General features: G+C 36.7%; 1 protein-coding gene across 1 annotated transcript; it reads right to left on the bottom strand.

The window, feature by feature from the left end:
• Window positions 1-876: 876 nt before the first annotated feature.
• LOC113673782 (uromodulin-like) lies at window positions 877-16,604 on the bottom strand. Its single transcript, XM_089205636.1, has 7 exons — window positions 16,535-16,604; window positions 14,551-14,816; window positions 14,280-14,397; window positions 13,821-13,943; window positions 3,693-3,811; window positions 3,393-3,513; window positions 877-1,259 (listed from the first exon to the last, which is right to left on the bottom strand). The coding sequence occupies exons 1-7, from the start codon at window positions 16,602-16,604 to the stop codon at window positions 877-879; spliced, it is 1,200 nt and encodes a 399-aa protein (XP_089061762.1).
• Between the last annotated feature and the right edge of the window lie 1,756 nt (window positions 16,605-18,360).

Raw genomic sequence — 18,360 nt, 5'->3', positions numbered from 1 at the left:
TGCTATGGCAGATAAGCTAACACTCTCCTTTGGACTAACGACCTGAGTAAACATTAAGGGTTCAAAATGTTTTGTAATAAGCGAAATGCAAAGCTCAAAGTTTTGCTTAAAACTTACTTAGTGAAGCTCTTCGATAGGAATAGATAGAGATGATAATTGTTAATATTATTTGAAAGCTAACTAATGCCCATAGTTGTAGACCTTTGCTTGGGGGGGGAGGGGGGAGAGAAGAGGGAGTCTATTCTAATACGCGGGTTAAAAACAATTGTTCAGTCGACTCTGATGATGATTTCGCTGAGGTTATAGAAGCGTCAGTCTTTATTACTGACTCATACCTTCAGTAAAAACTTCTCAGGAGTACTCATGGAAGATCAAAGTACACGGTCCAAAGGTACTCTTGTGTTCCAACTACTGACTGTTTAACACTAATCATAAAAAGTGGATCATGTGAAATTTTTAAAGTCCCTGTCATACATTATAGTACATGTGCCAATGACTCGATTTGTGAATCCTTTCACTGTGCAAAATAACTTGCTTATAGCATTCTGTCTGTGCCACAATAGCGAAGAAAACAACCAGGTACCTTTAATTTTGGAGGTTGTATATAAAGTAGGATCCGCATTCTTTCACACGTATGTTAATTGATTTCTTGCAACAATTTTGACCTCCGGTAAAGCAGACATTGAAGGAAACCTCACCAATGTGTAGTGACCACCGTATAGCCAGCCTGAGAAGATCGCACCACATCTATTATCCGGTACGCACTGGGTTGGCATTTCCCGAATACTATGGATGAGGAATGGTCGTCACATTTTTCTCCACCATAGGGTGTGTTGTAAGTGCTCTTTCTGTCAGCATCGCCCAGGTTTTATTCATTCAGTCTGTGCCACAGTATTGCGAATCACAAGTAGGTGGCTTTAGTAATTTGTAAATAAAGTAGGATCCCCAGTCTTTCCCATAAATTTTAATTGATGTACTGCAGCAATTTCCACATCTGGTAAAGCAGACCTTGGAGGAAACCTCACGATCTGCCAATGTGGGGTGATCACCTTTTAGCCAGCCTGATAAGGCTGCACCACATCTCCACTCCGGTACGCGCTTGGTTGGTATTTTTGTTCCTGCATCTCCCACGAAACGATACCATTCCCCGAATGTTATGGATGAGGAGTGGTCGTCACATTTTTCTCCACCGTGGGATGTGTTGTGAGTGCTCTTTCTGTCAGTATCACTCAGGTTTCTGTAATTATGGCACGGATCGGCTAAAAAGTTGAATTTCGGTTAATGCGATGTTTTATGTATTTCTTTATAAGGAAGCTTAAGGAAAAAAATTATTGTATAAACTGCGGTGTTTTAGATGGATTTCTCGCCCTGATAAAAACCGTAACAATACGCTTACAATGTTACAATAACTTTTTTTTAAAAATAAGTTTGATATCATCAATCAGCTGTGTCAGGTTTAAAAATGAATGGCAAAGCATTGGCCGTTCTCAATCCAGGGTCGCTTGTCGCTTGGCTCTAATAAACAATTCGTATTTCAAACAGACAATGTCGCTCAAAATTTCCTAGAAGCAGAAGTAAACGAAATGCAAAAATAAAACCGAAAATAACGTACTTGACCTGGGTAATGGCATTTCTCGCGGCTGAGAACGAAAATCGACAACTGGAAGATTTGCCACGGGCCGATTTTGGCTGTGTGCATAAAAATGTATCTTTTGTCGATAAGGAAAAAGTCAATAACTGATTTTGTGCCAAGAAAGTTACGCCCATTGTCTTTTTCTGTAATGGTTCAGCGCATTTTTCCATCATGAGCCCTATCTCAGACGCGCTTTAAGACCTTTTATTTGCGGATTGTATAACTTATAATTTCATTCTCCAAAAAAAGTCTACTTTTCTTCTCAGTAAAGGCCTATTCAGTTTATATGATAAACAAATATAATATGTGGTTGCTTGCAGGTCTAGAACTTCTCTTTTCGTCTTCAACTCATACCAGGTGAAATACAATATATAACAGTTTATATATATTTATAATGGCCGAGTTTGTCCTAAAGCCTCAACGCAAAATCCCTAAAAAGTTACCATATTCAACGAATTTCAATGCGTCTCCGTAGCTCGATCGCTTAAGGATCGGTTTTCATACAGCCTGCTGACCACAGAAAAGGTTGTTGATCAATGTAAAGCCATCGAGCTAAGCATATCTCTCCAATAACATTACGGAAGAAGGTAAATGTTGTTTATTTATAACTTGATTGATATCTGTTTTCTCAATACATGCTCTGGGCGATAGTGTTTCCTAATAGCCAATCAAATCGCGCATCTCACAACAAATAAACCAATCAGAATTCGCGTTAAAAAAGTAAAGTTGAAACTCGTGGCAAGTGCCAGCACTGTGTGAATAGAACTACTAAAAGTGTTTCAAATATACGGGGGCCACCTAGTCAAATTTAGGACAAATGTGGTAAGCATCTTTAAAGAAACAAAACTCTTTCACAATATTATAGAAAACTATGAAGTTTTGATCAGATCATCTCTTTAGAAAGACCTATTCAGGATATTGAAATATCGAGGTGAAATGGTTAAACTGTAGTTAAAACTGTAGTTAAACTGTAGTTAATTATTAACTTCTGAATTTCATATTATAAAATGGAGGTTGCTGCCTGCCCCCTTCCTTTTTTTCCTGCAGAATTAATGAAAAAAGGTTACAACTTGTTAGGCATAACTACCATACTTGTTCCTTACATTCGAGACTTTGTAACTGTCAAGTTTTTTTTTTTAATTTTTGCTTTCAAAACCTTTGCTTCCAGCTACCAAAAAATGTATCATGAAATGGGGCGCGTGGAAATTTGCTAATAGAGCATAAATGGGGTAAGTCTGGTCCGCCATTTCTCTCAAACAAGCATGATGACCTGTCTTTCTTATTGTATTTTTTTAAATAATCATATGTAGGGAACATTTAAAGAAAGATTTTAAAAAGATTGAGATAACTTTTTTTTTTCCCCTTAATAGGTCAAAATTGAAAGTCTTAACCGTGGTCAACATTGATTTAACCAATCAGGTTATTCTGTTTGATTGCTTTCAATCCTTTCGAGACACAGCCTCATAGTAATTCAATTCACAGAACAGTTATGCATCATCAATAAAAAATAATGGGGATCATTATTTTGTCTCTTGGTGGACAAAAACAATGCACAACAAGTTTACAAAAATGATATAAAAAATCAAATCTATGTTTCTTTTTCCCTAAAGGTGCGCTGAAGGACGTTTCCAGGCAATTTAAAGGCACTAAAAACTAACGTAATTTTTTACATGGCCAAACAAGGATAGCTATTCAGTCAACATTATTTACAGCGAGTTCAGCCAGTACCATCTCTAAAAATGTGTAAGGCAAGACTAACCTTTACAATTCAAACCATCCTCATTGTATCTAGAATTACAGGCGCAACTGTAGGGGCCCTGGGTATTACTGCAGGAGGCGTGCTCATCGCAGATATTCAGTTTTGAACACTTGTCGATGTCTGATAGGGATCAAGCGCAGAACGTCACAACCCACAATTGAATGTTCTGTAGGACGCTTCAGATTACTTCCCGCTACGAATAGCTGGGATTGTATGTGTAGAAAGAGCAGCAATGAAAATTGCTCTTCTCCGGTCATAAAGGACTTTTCTGGACATTGAAGGAAACTTATTAAAATCCCCGAAGCAAGTTTGTCCATCTCCAGTGTATCCAGTGTGGCATGTACATACATGTGATCCAATGGTATTGGTACAATTAGCATTCGCATGGCAAGAGAGATTTCCAGCACATTGGTCAATATCTGAGACATCAAAGGCTTCTGGGAGTATGATGCATATATAAATCTCCTTATTTTGAACGTTGAGTGCATTTATTCATCTTGCTTTCAAGTGGGAGGAAGGATTTTTATTTTCTTCCATTGGTGGAAAATATTAAGGCAAGAGTAATTACTTTATCAAAACAAACAAACAAATAAAGAAGGAACGTGAAAATTAAACAAACAAAACACAAGCAAACTAAATTTGTCAAAGTCATAACGAGGCAATTACAATCTAAAGGCCTTTACCTGTGCAGTTCCGTCCATTTCCGTTAAATCTAAAGAAACAGGTGCAGAAAAAGGATCCATTTTTGTTTTGACAAGTAGCGTTCAGGTGACAATCGTGAGTATTTTTTTGGCATTCATCAATATCTAAAAAAAAAAGGGAGAGAAAAGAATAATTATGCAACGGTTGTAGTTACACGAGTGAGATATACATTAGTTTTTAAACTCTTGCGAGGCGAAAAAGCATCAAAAAAGTTAGTTGTCATTGTGACAAATTAATTGTTACTTTAGACTAAACCAAAACTTCCACTGCAGTGGAGTCTCTCTCTAGAAACCATTCCAAACTGTAGTCGGATATCAGTCGTCAAAGATCAGCCCTGGTAGCCTTCCTCGGTATACTTTTTTCTGGCGGATTGTAGAACCTATAATTTTATTCTTTATGAAAGTCGACTTTTCTTCTCAGTAAAGGCCTTTTGTGTTTATATGATAAACAAAATAATATATGTTTGCTTGCAGTTATGGACCTTCTCTTCTCATGTTCAACTCGATACTAAGAGATTATAATTAAGTCTATATTCTCTTGCTCGATACCTTACTCGTTTGCTGCTCTCACTCATGAGATAGCGAGTTGAACACTCAAAGAGAAATTCCATATCAACACGCATCTGTGTATTACTCTCTTCTATATTTAATGAGGACAAAATGGCCGAGTTTCTCATTGATAAATTGTCTAATTGTCTTGCAACGCGGCTGAATGGTGCGGCACTGTAGTTGAACGTGTCATGATGCAGGACTATTCTTAATATTATAGCGAAGAGATTAATTTCACCTGCGCAGTTTCGTCCATTCCCAGTATATCCAGCTTGACATTGACGTTCATGTGATCCAAGGATGTTCTTGCATGTAGCATTCACGTGACAAGAGTGATTTCCTTTACACTCGTCAATATCTGTAAAATCATAAACATAAAAAAAAATAATTGTAATAGGAAAAAAGTTACCGAGCATCATGCTTAAAAACCTTAGTCTTTTTGTCTTGTGGTTCTAGACAGAAGCACTTCACATTACCACACACTAGATTTTTCCTCGGTTCCCTCAAGTTCAACTCCGTTGTTCTGTTCTTTAAGCCTTTAATTAATAAATTAACTAATAAGGCTTTAATTAGGCCTTTAATTTAATCTCCCTTTGCCATTTGAGATTTTTTACCACTGAATGTTTAATTAACCTTTTAACTCCCATGAGTGACCAAGAGAGAATTTCTCTTTACCAAATCAATACAATATCAAAAAGACAAGTGATGAGAATAAATAATGGTAATTGAACTGAGTGGTGTAATTTGGGCTGAAATCATACGCGTGATTTCAAAATCGAATAAGCGCGCAGCACGAGTTCGATTTGAAATCACAAGTATGATTTCAGACCAAAATTAGTAGTAGTAGTAGTAGTAAATCTTTATTTAAACTCGGTTAAAAATCTTCAGTTACACTAATAGTATTTTACAATCACTTGTAAAAATTAAAATAACTATAAAAATTGTTTTACAAGATTGTCGAGTGGGAATCGAATGTTTCAAGTGCGCGGTTGATTTCCTGCTTAAACTGCCCAATTGATCTAATCGCCCTAATATTCTCAGGAAGAGAATTCCACAATAAGGCACCGCTATAGCCAAAGCTACGTTTCAAATAGTCAGTACGCGGCTTTGGGTAAGTTTAACTTACGGAAATAATTACGCAAGTCATAGTCTGTATGTTGCTCACTGAATAAATCATGCAAGTACACTGGGGCTAACCCGTTGAGGGATTTAAACATCATTATAGCTTTCTGCTTTCTTCTTCTTAATGATAGCTGATCCCACTTCAAAGTTTCAAGAAGCAAGCTTGAGTTTACCTCACAGTTGGCTAGCAGAATAACCCTAGCTGCTCGGTTTTGCATTTTTGTAGTTTCTCACATAGATAAGAACTCAATCCATCCCAAACAGGGGCACAGTAATCGAAATGAGGTTGGATTAAAGCGTTATATATTTGTACTGCAGTGGACTGAGAAATAAGGGACCTCATGCGCCTCAGAGAACCTATTGCCGAGGATATCTTTCTGCATATTTCTTTGATATGATTAGACAATGAAAGTCGGTCATCAATAATGAAACCTAGTGATTTGGCATGCTCAACCCTGCAAATTGGATGGCCATCTAATTGGATATTAATCTCACTGCAATTTTCTGCAAAAGAAAATTTTGACGACACGAGGTTCAATTACCACTTTATCACATCAATTTTAAAATCGCCCAGATACAGGACTTGGTCAGTTCAAACATTTTGTTGATGCAGTACTGAGCAGATTTGAAATTAAATTCATCCATTTTTGGGGGGAAAAAGTAAGAGTTTTGGAAACAAAAGTTGCAAAAAAAGTTGATACTCTTTGTCTTTCATTTTTCTGCAATTTGATCGGTTACTTTAAACAAGCCTTGAGATCTGATTGGTCGTTTCGTTTTTAGTGTAGCCTCCTCATTGCCTGGGAAAAAGATGCCATTTAAAGCAAAAAATGGTGCGATTCGTGAATAACTCACATCAATTAGAGCCAATCAGATTACAGGGACCGCCAGTGATTTCAAAATGGGTGTAATAAAGAAGAATACCAGCTTGTGGATTATTAGTTGATTCAATACCAAATTCTCAGAACAAAAATCAAAAGAATTGTACGGCAGACAGTCAAGAGAACTACTAACGAGATAATGAAAGGGTTAATACAATTGTGTCATTGTCACCATTGTCGTCAGGTCTATACTCATCACTTTTTTATACAAGGTATGCTGGTAAAACAAGTCTTGCAAAGATGATGGTGCTTTTCTTGCTAATTGGAATGGTTACAAAAGAAACGCATCAAGTACGTGTGCAGTCCCGTCCATTTCCAGTATATCCGGGGTGACAAGTACAAACATACGATCCCTTGGTGTTCGTGCAGGTAGCATTCACGTGACAAGGGTGAGTCCTTTATACTCGTCAATATCTGAGAAACCATGGATACATTTTGCACTTTTATGACTCATTTTTATGACTCATAGTCGTTTAATTTTTTTAGTCATTACATAATATAAAAAAAAAACGGTTTCCTTTTTTTGTTGATATATGAATTAGATATTGCAAAATTATATTTCAGCACAAATATTTTAATTTATCAGCCTGACGGCTCTGAAACAAGCCAGATGTAGATCAAAGTAACTCTGTACATAAACATGCATGGGTAACGCTGCTTAAAATTATGAGACAATTAACAAAAATTAGTTTTATTGCGAAATATCAATAATGTCATCTTCAAAATTACCTGAACACGAGCGTCCATCGCCGATGTATCCCACTTTACATGTGCATTTGTGAGAACCATATGTGTTAGTACAGTTTGCATTCACATCGGAGTCACTGATGTTAAATTTACATTCATCCATATCTAATATGTTGAAAGAGAAGTAGTGACTAAGTTAAAGCAACTTGAGAGAGGCATCCACGCTAGAACTGATCCAAACCAAATATTACGATAATGATATCAATAATAGTTTAATTTATAATAATTTCATAATACTGATAGCTCGTTACAAAATAAAATAACTCAAGCAAAGTTATAGGACCTAACTTCGTATATAACCATATCACAGTAAATTAGTTTTTCTTTTCCTTTCTTAGTTGGATTCAGCCCTTCACCTTCACTCGCCTTTATTTCGTGACAAGACAGCGCCGGTAATTCACGGATAGAACCTAAGGGAGCTGCAGTAAAGATGTGTTTTACATTTACTTCCTATTCTTAGCTCTTCCAAGTGACAAGGAACCAGGCTGAGGATGGAGAAGATTTAAAGAAATAGAAATCACACAGATAGAGAAACATTTGATTTCTTACCTCTGCCGTTCAATCGTCGGATGTAAAACCACGCGGGTGCTGAAAGGAAATTCTCTGGTCTCGCCTCCTTGGTGCGGTTATTTAGTTCACATATTTGGTATTTTCGAGTGTAAGTTATAGCAGAACTTGCAGCGCGCGAAGCGTAGCCCAGTAATTATACGAAATAGTAGTAACCCATCAAGCCGAAATTGACGACCAACCGTACAAGGTGTTACTTTTAGCATGCGGGGCCAACTGTACTACGGGCACTATCTTAGCCATTACGTAATGGAAGGGCGAGGGAAAAGGTAATGCGCAGGCGCGATTGCGCGCGTAACTTGGATACTGTTGTGTATTAGGGTTCGTGGTATACTACTATAGAGTAAAGCGTGCACAGACCAAGTGCTCTACACAACTGCTTTATTAGAATACCATCGAGTTAATTACACACAATGATAAATGAGCATAATCACATGACTGCGGTCAAAGGTGTGCTAACCAATAGAATAAAGATTATGTAATAGCTAAGGTATTTATCAAAATAGGAACAAACACTACATTCCCCCACACTTATTTCAAAGGCTTAGTAATCAGTTACTCATCGTTATCATTTTCGCTACTTTTGGTTTCATTTGGTTTTAGCGTTGATTTTTCTGCGGTGTCCGCTTGCGGAGGCGTTACCGGTTGGAGTTCAGTAGTATCGTTTGAATGTGTTACACTGATTTCTGGTTTCTTTGTTGCTTAAATGATTTTGGTGCATTTGGTCAACACGTCGTTTCCAAAGTTGTTCTCCGACTAGAACCTTATAGGAGACGGGACCGGGCTGCTCCGTAACAGTGCCATCAAGCCACTTCGGCTCACCACCGAAATTTTGCACCAGAACTTCTTCACCAAAGGGTGAATTCTCTTCCTTTACTAATCTTACCGTATCTGGCCTTCTGATCCGTCTGCCTGTCAAATACTTTCCGACCGAGCTCAGGACGCATTAAATCTAATCTCGTTCTTAATCGATGGTTTTGGAACAACTCGGCTGGTGTTTGGCCTGTAGTACTATTTGGTGTCGTTCGGTAACTGAAAAGAAATCGCGCTAAACTTTCAAAGATCACAAATTGCACTAGCCCTACGGGCTCGTGCAATTTTGTTAGTCTTTGAAAAAATTTACTCGTGCTTATTTATTCCAAATTGCACTCGAAATCATGTGATTACCTATACGAAATTTGTCCTCACAAATTTTAGAGGAAAGCTCATTTAAAAAGTCGAGAGTCCTATCAAACTTAGATGATATTAATATATTTAAAAGGTACCAGATGACGATTTATGTCTTTCTAAAGGAAAGAGATATCTCAACAAATCAACCTCTCAGTTCCTTAAGTTCGGAAACCCTTCTGAAGATTATCGATTATTCACCCGACGGAATATAATGAACTTTGCACTTCAACAACACTAGCGAAAGTACCTTTGACGACAACAAAAAGATAAAGTGGAATCGGTTTTGTTTACTTACATCTGGAAAGTGATAATTCATTGTCTCATGCAACCTTAAACTTATTACATGTAGAGAATTTGAAAAGCAGGCGATAAGAGGGTTTAGCCTTTGGGAAGGTCAATTTGGATTTTCTTAAGTGCAGCAAAGACATGCAAACCTCTGATTACTTAGACGTGCTATTTGTCCTAGGCTCATTGTCAGTTATAACTAAAACAGATTACACCTCTTTTACCGGTCACATACACACAAATAAGCCCGAAAAGGTTATTAAATTAGGTTTTAACTGGTCGTCATTTCGGGCCTCCTTCTGGTGTTGTTTAGTTTTCCGTTAGAATGGCTTGTATAAGAGCTACTAGCATAGACAGCATTTAGATTTCAGCCATTTCACCCAACACGTTTTCCTACAAGATTCACCTGTTAAGGTATGATTTAATCAAAATAAGGAATACTATACTCCTACAATTTTAAACTATTTTATTAAACAACTTGTAATAATTCTTTCTCATGACCTACTCCTATAGGTAATACAATAATTGTCATTTAAAAACTTACTTAAGGCCACTATAAACTATAACTTTGCTCACTACTGACACCAAAGACTCACTATTGCCTCAAAATCTCCTCCAAATACACAATCTTTGAAGTATTTCACAGTACGGAGCTATCTTTTGGTAGAGCTTCTTAGATAGTTGATCTTTTCCGACAAAAAAAAATACTACTCCTAACTGACTGAGTCCTTATATACATTCACAACGCATTTCAAAACGAGTATAAGCGATCCTCGCAGCTATGAACACTACTGAACTTGTTGTTGAAATAAGACCTGAAAAAAAAACTACTAGTTCATTAGTGTTCATAACTGCGAGGATCGCCCATATTCGTTTCCTCACCGCAGTGCACATAGATTGTTTTCATATGTTTACAGTCAGTATTTCAAAACATTCCGGAATTCGAAGCTTGCAACACAATTGTTGTGGTAGAGCTACATCATAATTACATAGCCTAATAGAATGTTCTAGTTTTCCATACTATGTCATCAGAAAGTTTGAGTATCAATGTAACAATGACTAACAATTTTGCAATTCTAGAAATCATTTACAGTCTTATTCACAACACACCTAAGCTGCTTTAGTTTCTAACGACCTGAGTGAACATTAAGAGTTCAAAAGGTTTAGTAATAAGAAACAATACAATGCTCAAAGTTCTGCTTTAAACTTTCTCTGTGAAGCTCTTCGATTGGAAGAGGTGTTAGAATTACTCTAATGGAAGCTCACTAATGCCCATAGTTGTTGACTTTTACTAAGGGGGGAGGGGAGTCTGTTCTAATACTCGGATAAACAACAATTTTTCAGTCGATTCTGATGATAATTTCCACTGAGGTTACAGAAACGTCAGTCACTATTACTGACTACCGACTGTCACAACTTCTCAGGAGTACTCTTATTTGGAAGATCAAACTACGCGGTCCAAAGGTAGTCGTGTTCAAACTACTCACTGTTTAACACAAACCATAAAAAGTGGATCATGTGAAATTCTTAAAGTCCTTGTTATCATTGATGTACATGTGCGTGCCAATAAATCGATTTGTGAATCCTTTCACTGTGCAGAATGACTTGCTCATAGCATTCAGTCTGTGCTGCAGTAGCGCGAGGGACATCTAGGTGGCTTTTGTAGTTTGTATATATAGTAGGATCCGCAGTCTTTCACTTTAATCGTTTTTGATTCCTTGCAACAATCTCCACCTCTTTTAAAGCAGACGTCGGAGGAAACCTCACCATCTGCCAATGTGGGGTGACCACCTTTTAGCCAGCCTGAGAAGTCCGCACCACATCTGAACCGCGGTACGCACTGGGTTGGTATTTTTGTTCCTGCATCTCCCACAAAACGATACCATTCCCCGGGTATTATGGATGAGGATTCGTCGTCACATTTTCCTTGACCGTTGGGTGTGTTGTAAGTGCTCTTTCTGTCAGCCTCGCTCAGGTTTCTGTAATTATGGCACGGATCAGCTAAAAAGTTGAATTTCGGTTAATGCGATGTTTGATATATTTTTCTTTATAAGAAAGCTGAAGGAAAAAAAAATCATCATACAAACTGCGGTGTTCTAGAAGGATTTCCCGCCCTAAGAAAATTCGTAATAGCACGCGCTTAATATGACGATAATTTTTTACATGTGTTTGATATCACCAATCAGCTGTGTCAGGTTAATAAACGAATGGCAAAGCGTTGACTGTTCTCAATCCAGGGTCGCTTGTCAAGATTTTATCGGATTATGGCTGCTTAAAGCACAGAAAAAAAATCGTATTTGTAACAGACAACGTCGTTCAAAATTTCCCAGAGGCGGAAGTACAGAAGAAGGTAAATCTTGTTTATTAATAACTTATCTGTTATCTGTTTCCCAATTCACTCTCTGGAGGATAGTGTTTCCTAATAGCCGATCAAATCGCGTGTCTGACAACACATAACCAATCAAAGCTTCAGCTTTGAAATATTGTAAATTGGACAGGAAATACCGAAAGCGTTTGAAATATACGACACCAAGAAAGTTGAAAATGAATTTCACTGTAATTTATCGGTTTTTTAAATTGACAAAACCTTGCCCGATTTAACAGCCCTAAAACGTGATTGAGAACTAAGGAATTTGAACTGCTCATCGTGCCTTGTAAATTTTTGCTGGTTGGTACAGTTTTGCTCGAGCCTTTTCCAGCGACTGAGAAAATCTTTTCTTACCGTTTAAGTCACTCTTAGTATTGAATTAAGTGTTGTTGGATTTCTACGTACAAAAGTTTTCGATTCAGACTTCATACTTTGCTCGTAGCTTCGTCGGCTAGATTAAAATTTGCTTACGTTTCCCTTATTCTCTTTGCCTGCTTCCTAATTTTGGGAAAATATTCTTCCATTAATTACTATTGAAATGAACAAAACAACTGAATCTTGTGATTCCTCAGTATTTCACTGGGCATCCTGTACTGCGCATAAAAATCACGTAATCGGGCGAACAAGCGCGCTTGAATTCCGAGAACACGGTGTTGTTTTTCAATAAATGGACCAAGCAAAGAGTTACGATGCTCTTCAGCTCTTGAGCATGGTGACCTCTATTTTTCATTGCATAATTTTGGTGTACAAATTTTATCCCTTTTATATTGGATGAATTTTAAAAATAATCGAAGGCAAAAAAAGATATAGCTAAAAGCATGCACAAAGCCCGTTATTTGATGATGAAAATTATGACTTGGAAAACAACGACTAGAGGAACGTTTCGAGTCGACGTCGATTAAAATTACGTGATTATTTTCACAAATGATTTACCAAAATCTTCCCTACGCTCGAGACTTTGTACCTGTCAATTTTTTTAAAATTTTTACTTTAAGAACTATTCTTCCAGCTATCAAAATATGTACCGTGAAATGAGGCGCGTGAAAATGCATTAGTAGAGGTCGTAGAGGCAGAAGTGGGGTAAGTTTGGCCCGTCATTTCTCTCAAACAAGCAGGGTGACCTTTCTTTTTAATTTTACTTTTAGAAACAGACATTGGCAAGGAAAATTTAAGGAAAGACTGAAAAAATTGTCGGATAACTTTTTTTTTCTGAGGAATCACCTTAATAGGTCCGAATGGGAAATCTTAACCGCGGTCAACATCGATTTTAACCAATCAAATTATTCTGTTTGATTGCTTTCAATCCTTTCGAGACATAACCTCATAATGATTCTATTTATAAGAAAAATTATGCATCATCAAGAAAAAATAATGGGATGATTGTTTTCTCTCCTGGAGGACAAAAACGATGCACATCAAGTCTACAAATATGATACAAAAAAAAATCAAAAATGAAATCTATATTTTGAACATTGAGTGCGATAGTTGTCGTTAGAGAGTTGTTGGTCGCTATTTACTAAAGATCTGAAGCTGATCAACGAAAATGTTCAGCATTTTGTCCTTGCTTTCAAGTGGGATCAAGGATTTTCATTTTCTACCATTGGTCAAAAATATTAAGGCAAGGGTAACTACCTTATCAAAATAAACAAATCAGCCGACTAAGAAGGAACATACAAATTAAACAAACAAACAGACAGACGAAAGCAAACTAACATTTCTCAAAGTAATAGCGAGGCAATTACCTGTGCAGCTCCGTCCATCTCCGTTAAATCCAAATAAACAGGTGCACACAAAGGATCCATTTGTGTTTTGACAAGTAGCGTTCAGATGACAATCGTGGGTATTTTTTTGGCATTCATCAATATCTAAAAAAATGGGAAAGAAAAGAAAAATTCTACAACGGAAGTGGTTCCACGAGTCGGATAACACATTCATTTTTAACTTTTATAAGATGAAAAAGCATTAAGTTAGCTATCATTGTGATAAATGAATTGTCAGACGAAAGCAAACTAACATTTCTCAGTCATAGCGAGGCAATTACCTGTGCAGCTCCGTCCATCTCCGTTAAATCCAAATAAACAGGTGCACACAAAGGATCCATTTGTGTTTTGACAAGTAGCGTTCAGGTGACAATCGTGAGTATTTTTTTGGCATTCATCAATATCTAAAAAAATGGGAAAGAAAAGAAAAATTCTACAACGGAAGTGGTTCCACGAGTCGGATAACACATTCATTTTTAACTTTTATAAGATGAAAAAGCATTACGTTAGCTATCATTGTGATAAATGAATTGTTAATTTAAACTAAACCAAAACTTCCACTGCAGCGGAATCTCTCTCTGGCCACCATTCCAAACTGTAGCCGGATATCAGTCGTCAGAGATCGGCCTTGGTAGCATTCCGTTGTAATACGCACTCCAAGGCCAAACGTGATATATAAATATGGCGGTTTAAATACTCCAGGATATATTGTGTTCTTATCGGTCTATTCTGTAATTAACCTTTTTCGCAATGTTCTCCTTCGAATCCAGGAGGGCACGAGCATCGATATCCCTTGATCGTGAAACCGGACTGACAAGTTGCATTATTTTGACAAGGTGGGTTTTTACCGCACGCGTTCTGAAAAGAAAAAAGAAAAAAATAATAAAGAACGAAGATCGATGTATTGAATAATTGATACATGAATGAACGAACTTAAGTTTTGTTAAACGTCGGTTGTTTTCCACGATTCATCACCGAGTTGATGAATTTGAATTATACCTTATATTTTACCTTTGAGCCTCGATAATAAAAATCAGCATCAGTCATCAGGTCAGTATCATATTCAAGATGAGTGGCGTTATTCAGTTCACAGATATAAGCGATTCCTCTAGTCTCTGGCTCTTTTTTGAAGTTAGCACTGACGCAGTTGTCGTTCATGTAGCAGAAAAGCTCACAGTGATCCAAATCTTTGACGTATTTAATTCCGATTTTATGGTTTCTCAAACGTCTTTTAGCAAAGAAGAAGTAATCTGGAAACAGCATTGTGCGATCTCGTTCTGAAATAAAGCAATCAAAATATAACAAAAACAATTTTTTCTTTTCATACCGAAATAAACTCACGATTACAGTTATTAAGCGTGCAAAATAACACGCTTGGTAAACAAAGAAGTGTGATCTCAATTAAACCATTACTACGGGAAAATGGAGAAAAATTGATACTACCTTCATTTGCTGACTTTTTTCTTTCTGTGAATATAAGTACCTAGGACAGTTTTCCAAGTTTCAATTCCGCGATCGGAGATTTCCACATGATTTCAGCGGAGACTTCTATTTCGATAAAGTAGGTTAACACATAAAATGCTTGCGTAAAAGACAAATTTGAATAAAGTTTATAATTGCTTTTTGATCACGCTGTGCCCGCTCTTATATCACAATTTCGGAATATTTTGTATAATAAGGCACTAGGTAATTACACCCAGCCCCCTTCCCCACTGAGAAAAACTTTCAAAACAAAAGAGAAACGAAAACAAAAATTGGTAGCAGCGACCATCACTTTTCTTTTGTGAAGACACAAGGCTTTTAGAGAGAGGGTTCAGTCTCTCTATTTTCCGGAGCGATATTATTTTAGGGGAGATAGGACAAAATCCGTAAAGAATACGATCCGTCAATCTTTTACTGTTGCTGTAATTTATCATAATTTTGACTATTTTGTGTAATAGAGCACAAGGTAATTAACCCCAACCCTCCCTCCCTCCCAAAGTTTAACAACAAAAGTAAAACAAAAACAAAAATTGCAGTAGCGACCATCACTTGTGAAGAAAAGATGTTTATAGAGCATTTCGTGTCTTCTTGTTTCCCCTGAACGATATTATTTTAGCGGAGATAGAACAAAAGCCGTTTAAAAAAGCTATCCGCAAATTTTTCTCAAGTTCCTTCTCTAATTCATGATCGATAAGTCATGAAAAAAAATCATTTTTCTTTATAAACCTTTTCACTTTCTTCCTTACACAGGTCCTTGAAATTCAGAGTTTCTTATTCGAGTTTAAACGATCGCCTTTGGTTATTTAGATCGATTATCACAGAAGAGGAAATTTATGCTAATTTTCATTAAGACGGGCTATCGTTGTCAGGCATCACGCAGGAGATTCATATACGGGTTCAAGATGTTTCTATCGATAAATTCAGTATACATTGGGAAATTTGACTTTTTCCTGTAAAATAGTAAATTCAAATGAAGAAAGTCAAACACTATATTTCTCAAACAAAAAATATCGAAATTACCAGCAATTTAACGGTAGTCATGCCACCTGTTTTTGAGGTGAGTGCCTTTAAACTAATCCTTAAATATATTTTTGCTCACTTGAACTTTCTCTGAGACTTGCACAATATTCGATTTTTAGCTTTTGATAGATAAGCTATGTTCATGGACGAATATACAACAAAACATTGTAGGCATTCTTTAACATATGTCAGCACTGTTCTCTTTTAAACGAAGTAATTTGTATTTGCCAAAGTTTTTTGTCGTTTTGCATCTGATATCCAATTTTCTGAATAAAGAAACGATAAAACATTTTTGTTAAATACCTTTTAATTTTTCAAAAACGAGTTCCAATGTTGGGTGGATGTTCAATGTCGGTTTTTGACTTAGTCTTTACTAATTGTTGTAACTTTAAGTCTTTTTGTATCAGCAAAAGAAAATAAAGGAGATATATAAATAAGGTTGCACTCATAAGTGAATCGAAGGATAAAAAATGATTCGCCGTCTGCGACTCACCTTTTCCAAAAGTGAAGTTAGTCAATAATGCATTCCAGGCTATGAACATGAAAAATGAAATAAATTCCATGCCTTTTTCAAGGTAACGGTTTTCTGTTTCTACCACGCACCTATGGCACAAGTTTTAAGTTGATCGCCAGCTTCCAGCAGTGGATTAAGCTTCCCAAATCGACCTGTCGTTATGAACGAAACCGTATTATGAAAATAAATTTTAAAAAAAGGCCTGTAGCTGTCGGTTCTATGTGGACATTACTGCAAATGACGCAATTGGGTGTTATCCGCTTCGCTCGATGGAGAGAATTAGATCTCCTAGGAATATCTTTAAATGTTAACATACGTATCAGACAGCAAAATTAGTCCCCAGAACAACGTTGTAAGATTTCGATCAATTTTTTGAAGGTCTAATTGACAGCGAAAAACCCCAGGAAAAGCAGATACTGAGACGTTAATTTCTTTTAAACTTTTTGATAAAAAGAACTTTCAAAATTTAAAAGATCAAGCATATTTTTCAGCATATTTTTTTAGCACATTTTTCATTCATTCCCACTAAAAGATAAATACCCTGCAAAATTTAATTGTATTTTTAATATTTGACGTATAGCAACTTAGGTAACAATAGACATTTAGTTAACAGTGTTCCCGTTTCAAGCCCGCTTTAATTTGTCAGTTTTTGGAGTTAGAACACGCAGGGGTGTTATTCTCATCAAACTTCGCTCCTTAAATCAACTGAAAGAGTTGGTAATCAACCCTGATACAAAGCTTTTTAGCCTGCGGATATTTCCCTCCAATAGTTGTTCTTAAACTGCCCATAGAAGAACAAATGTACAAGGATTAAAAATCTCCATTCAGAAATTTCGGTTCTAGATGTGAAGTGATGACGGCTCGACCTCGACAAGAACTTCAGAAGAGATGATATATTCTTACTAAGCGAGAAAAAAAAAATTGCAGATGTTTGTGGTTTCGAAAGTTAGTTCTCTAATTAAGAAAGGACTTTCATCAAACTGTCGCGCGATTTTACTTTGAAAACTTGCTCTGGCCTTGAGGAAGTCTTTGAGAAAATACTGACGATTCGTGTTCGAATTTACGGTGAATATTTACTCAGCTCCATCTTGCGCGAAAGCCACAATGACCATAATTCACGGACGTCAAACACACGCGATACAAACGATTTGCTCGAACCTCAAGGGCTTAAGAGCTACAATACAAACTCAAGTTGACAATGAGGACAAAAAGATTAAACAAAATGCGATGTAAATTTACGCTGATATGCCAAATACTTAAAAGCTGTTGCTAAATACTTTTTAGCATGACGGTTTTTGATGAGTCATCGACAGTGTAGTTCAAATAAAATAATGGCGCTGCAAATATGACTTTCTTTTTTTCGTTATACACACTGTCTTGAAATTTGCTTACCTCCTTTTCGCATTACTAACAGTTCATTGAATTGTCCTCTGTCTTGTCTCAAGAAATCTTAAATCAACTCGTAATAATGATTCGAAATTATTTCAAAAGTTCCTATTCTTGTAAAATCGTTCGATCTTCTTCCCAGGGCTTCGTCACTACAAGTTAGACAGGAAGCACAACGTTTTCCGTCCCGGTATGATAAAATCATCCCGACAATTTGTGCACGATGAAACATTTAGCCAGCTTCACGCACTCTGTGGGAGTTTTAAAACATTTTTTTTAGGCGCACTTTTACCAGAATTAACAATTCATTTCTCCCATATTATTTAACATAGTAAATGTTTTGTTCAAGATGACAGACAAGGCAGATAACAGAAGCTGTTTATGTCTTTTTATGAGCTACGAAATGACGTCTTTAATAA

Source organism: Pocillopora damicornis, chromosome 1, assembly GCF_964200805.1.
Source record: "Pocillopora damicornis chromosome 1, jaPocDami1.2, whole genome shotgun sequence".
Taxonomy (NCBI): Eukaryota; Metazoa; Cnidaria; class Anthozoa; order Scleractinia; family Pocilloporidae; genus Pocillopora; species Pocillopora damicornis.
This window is presented reverse-complemented; position numbering and strand designations above follow the sequence as displayed.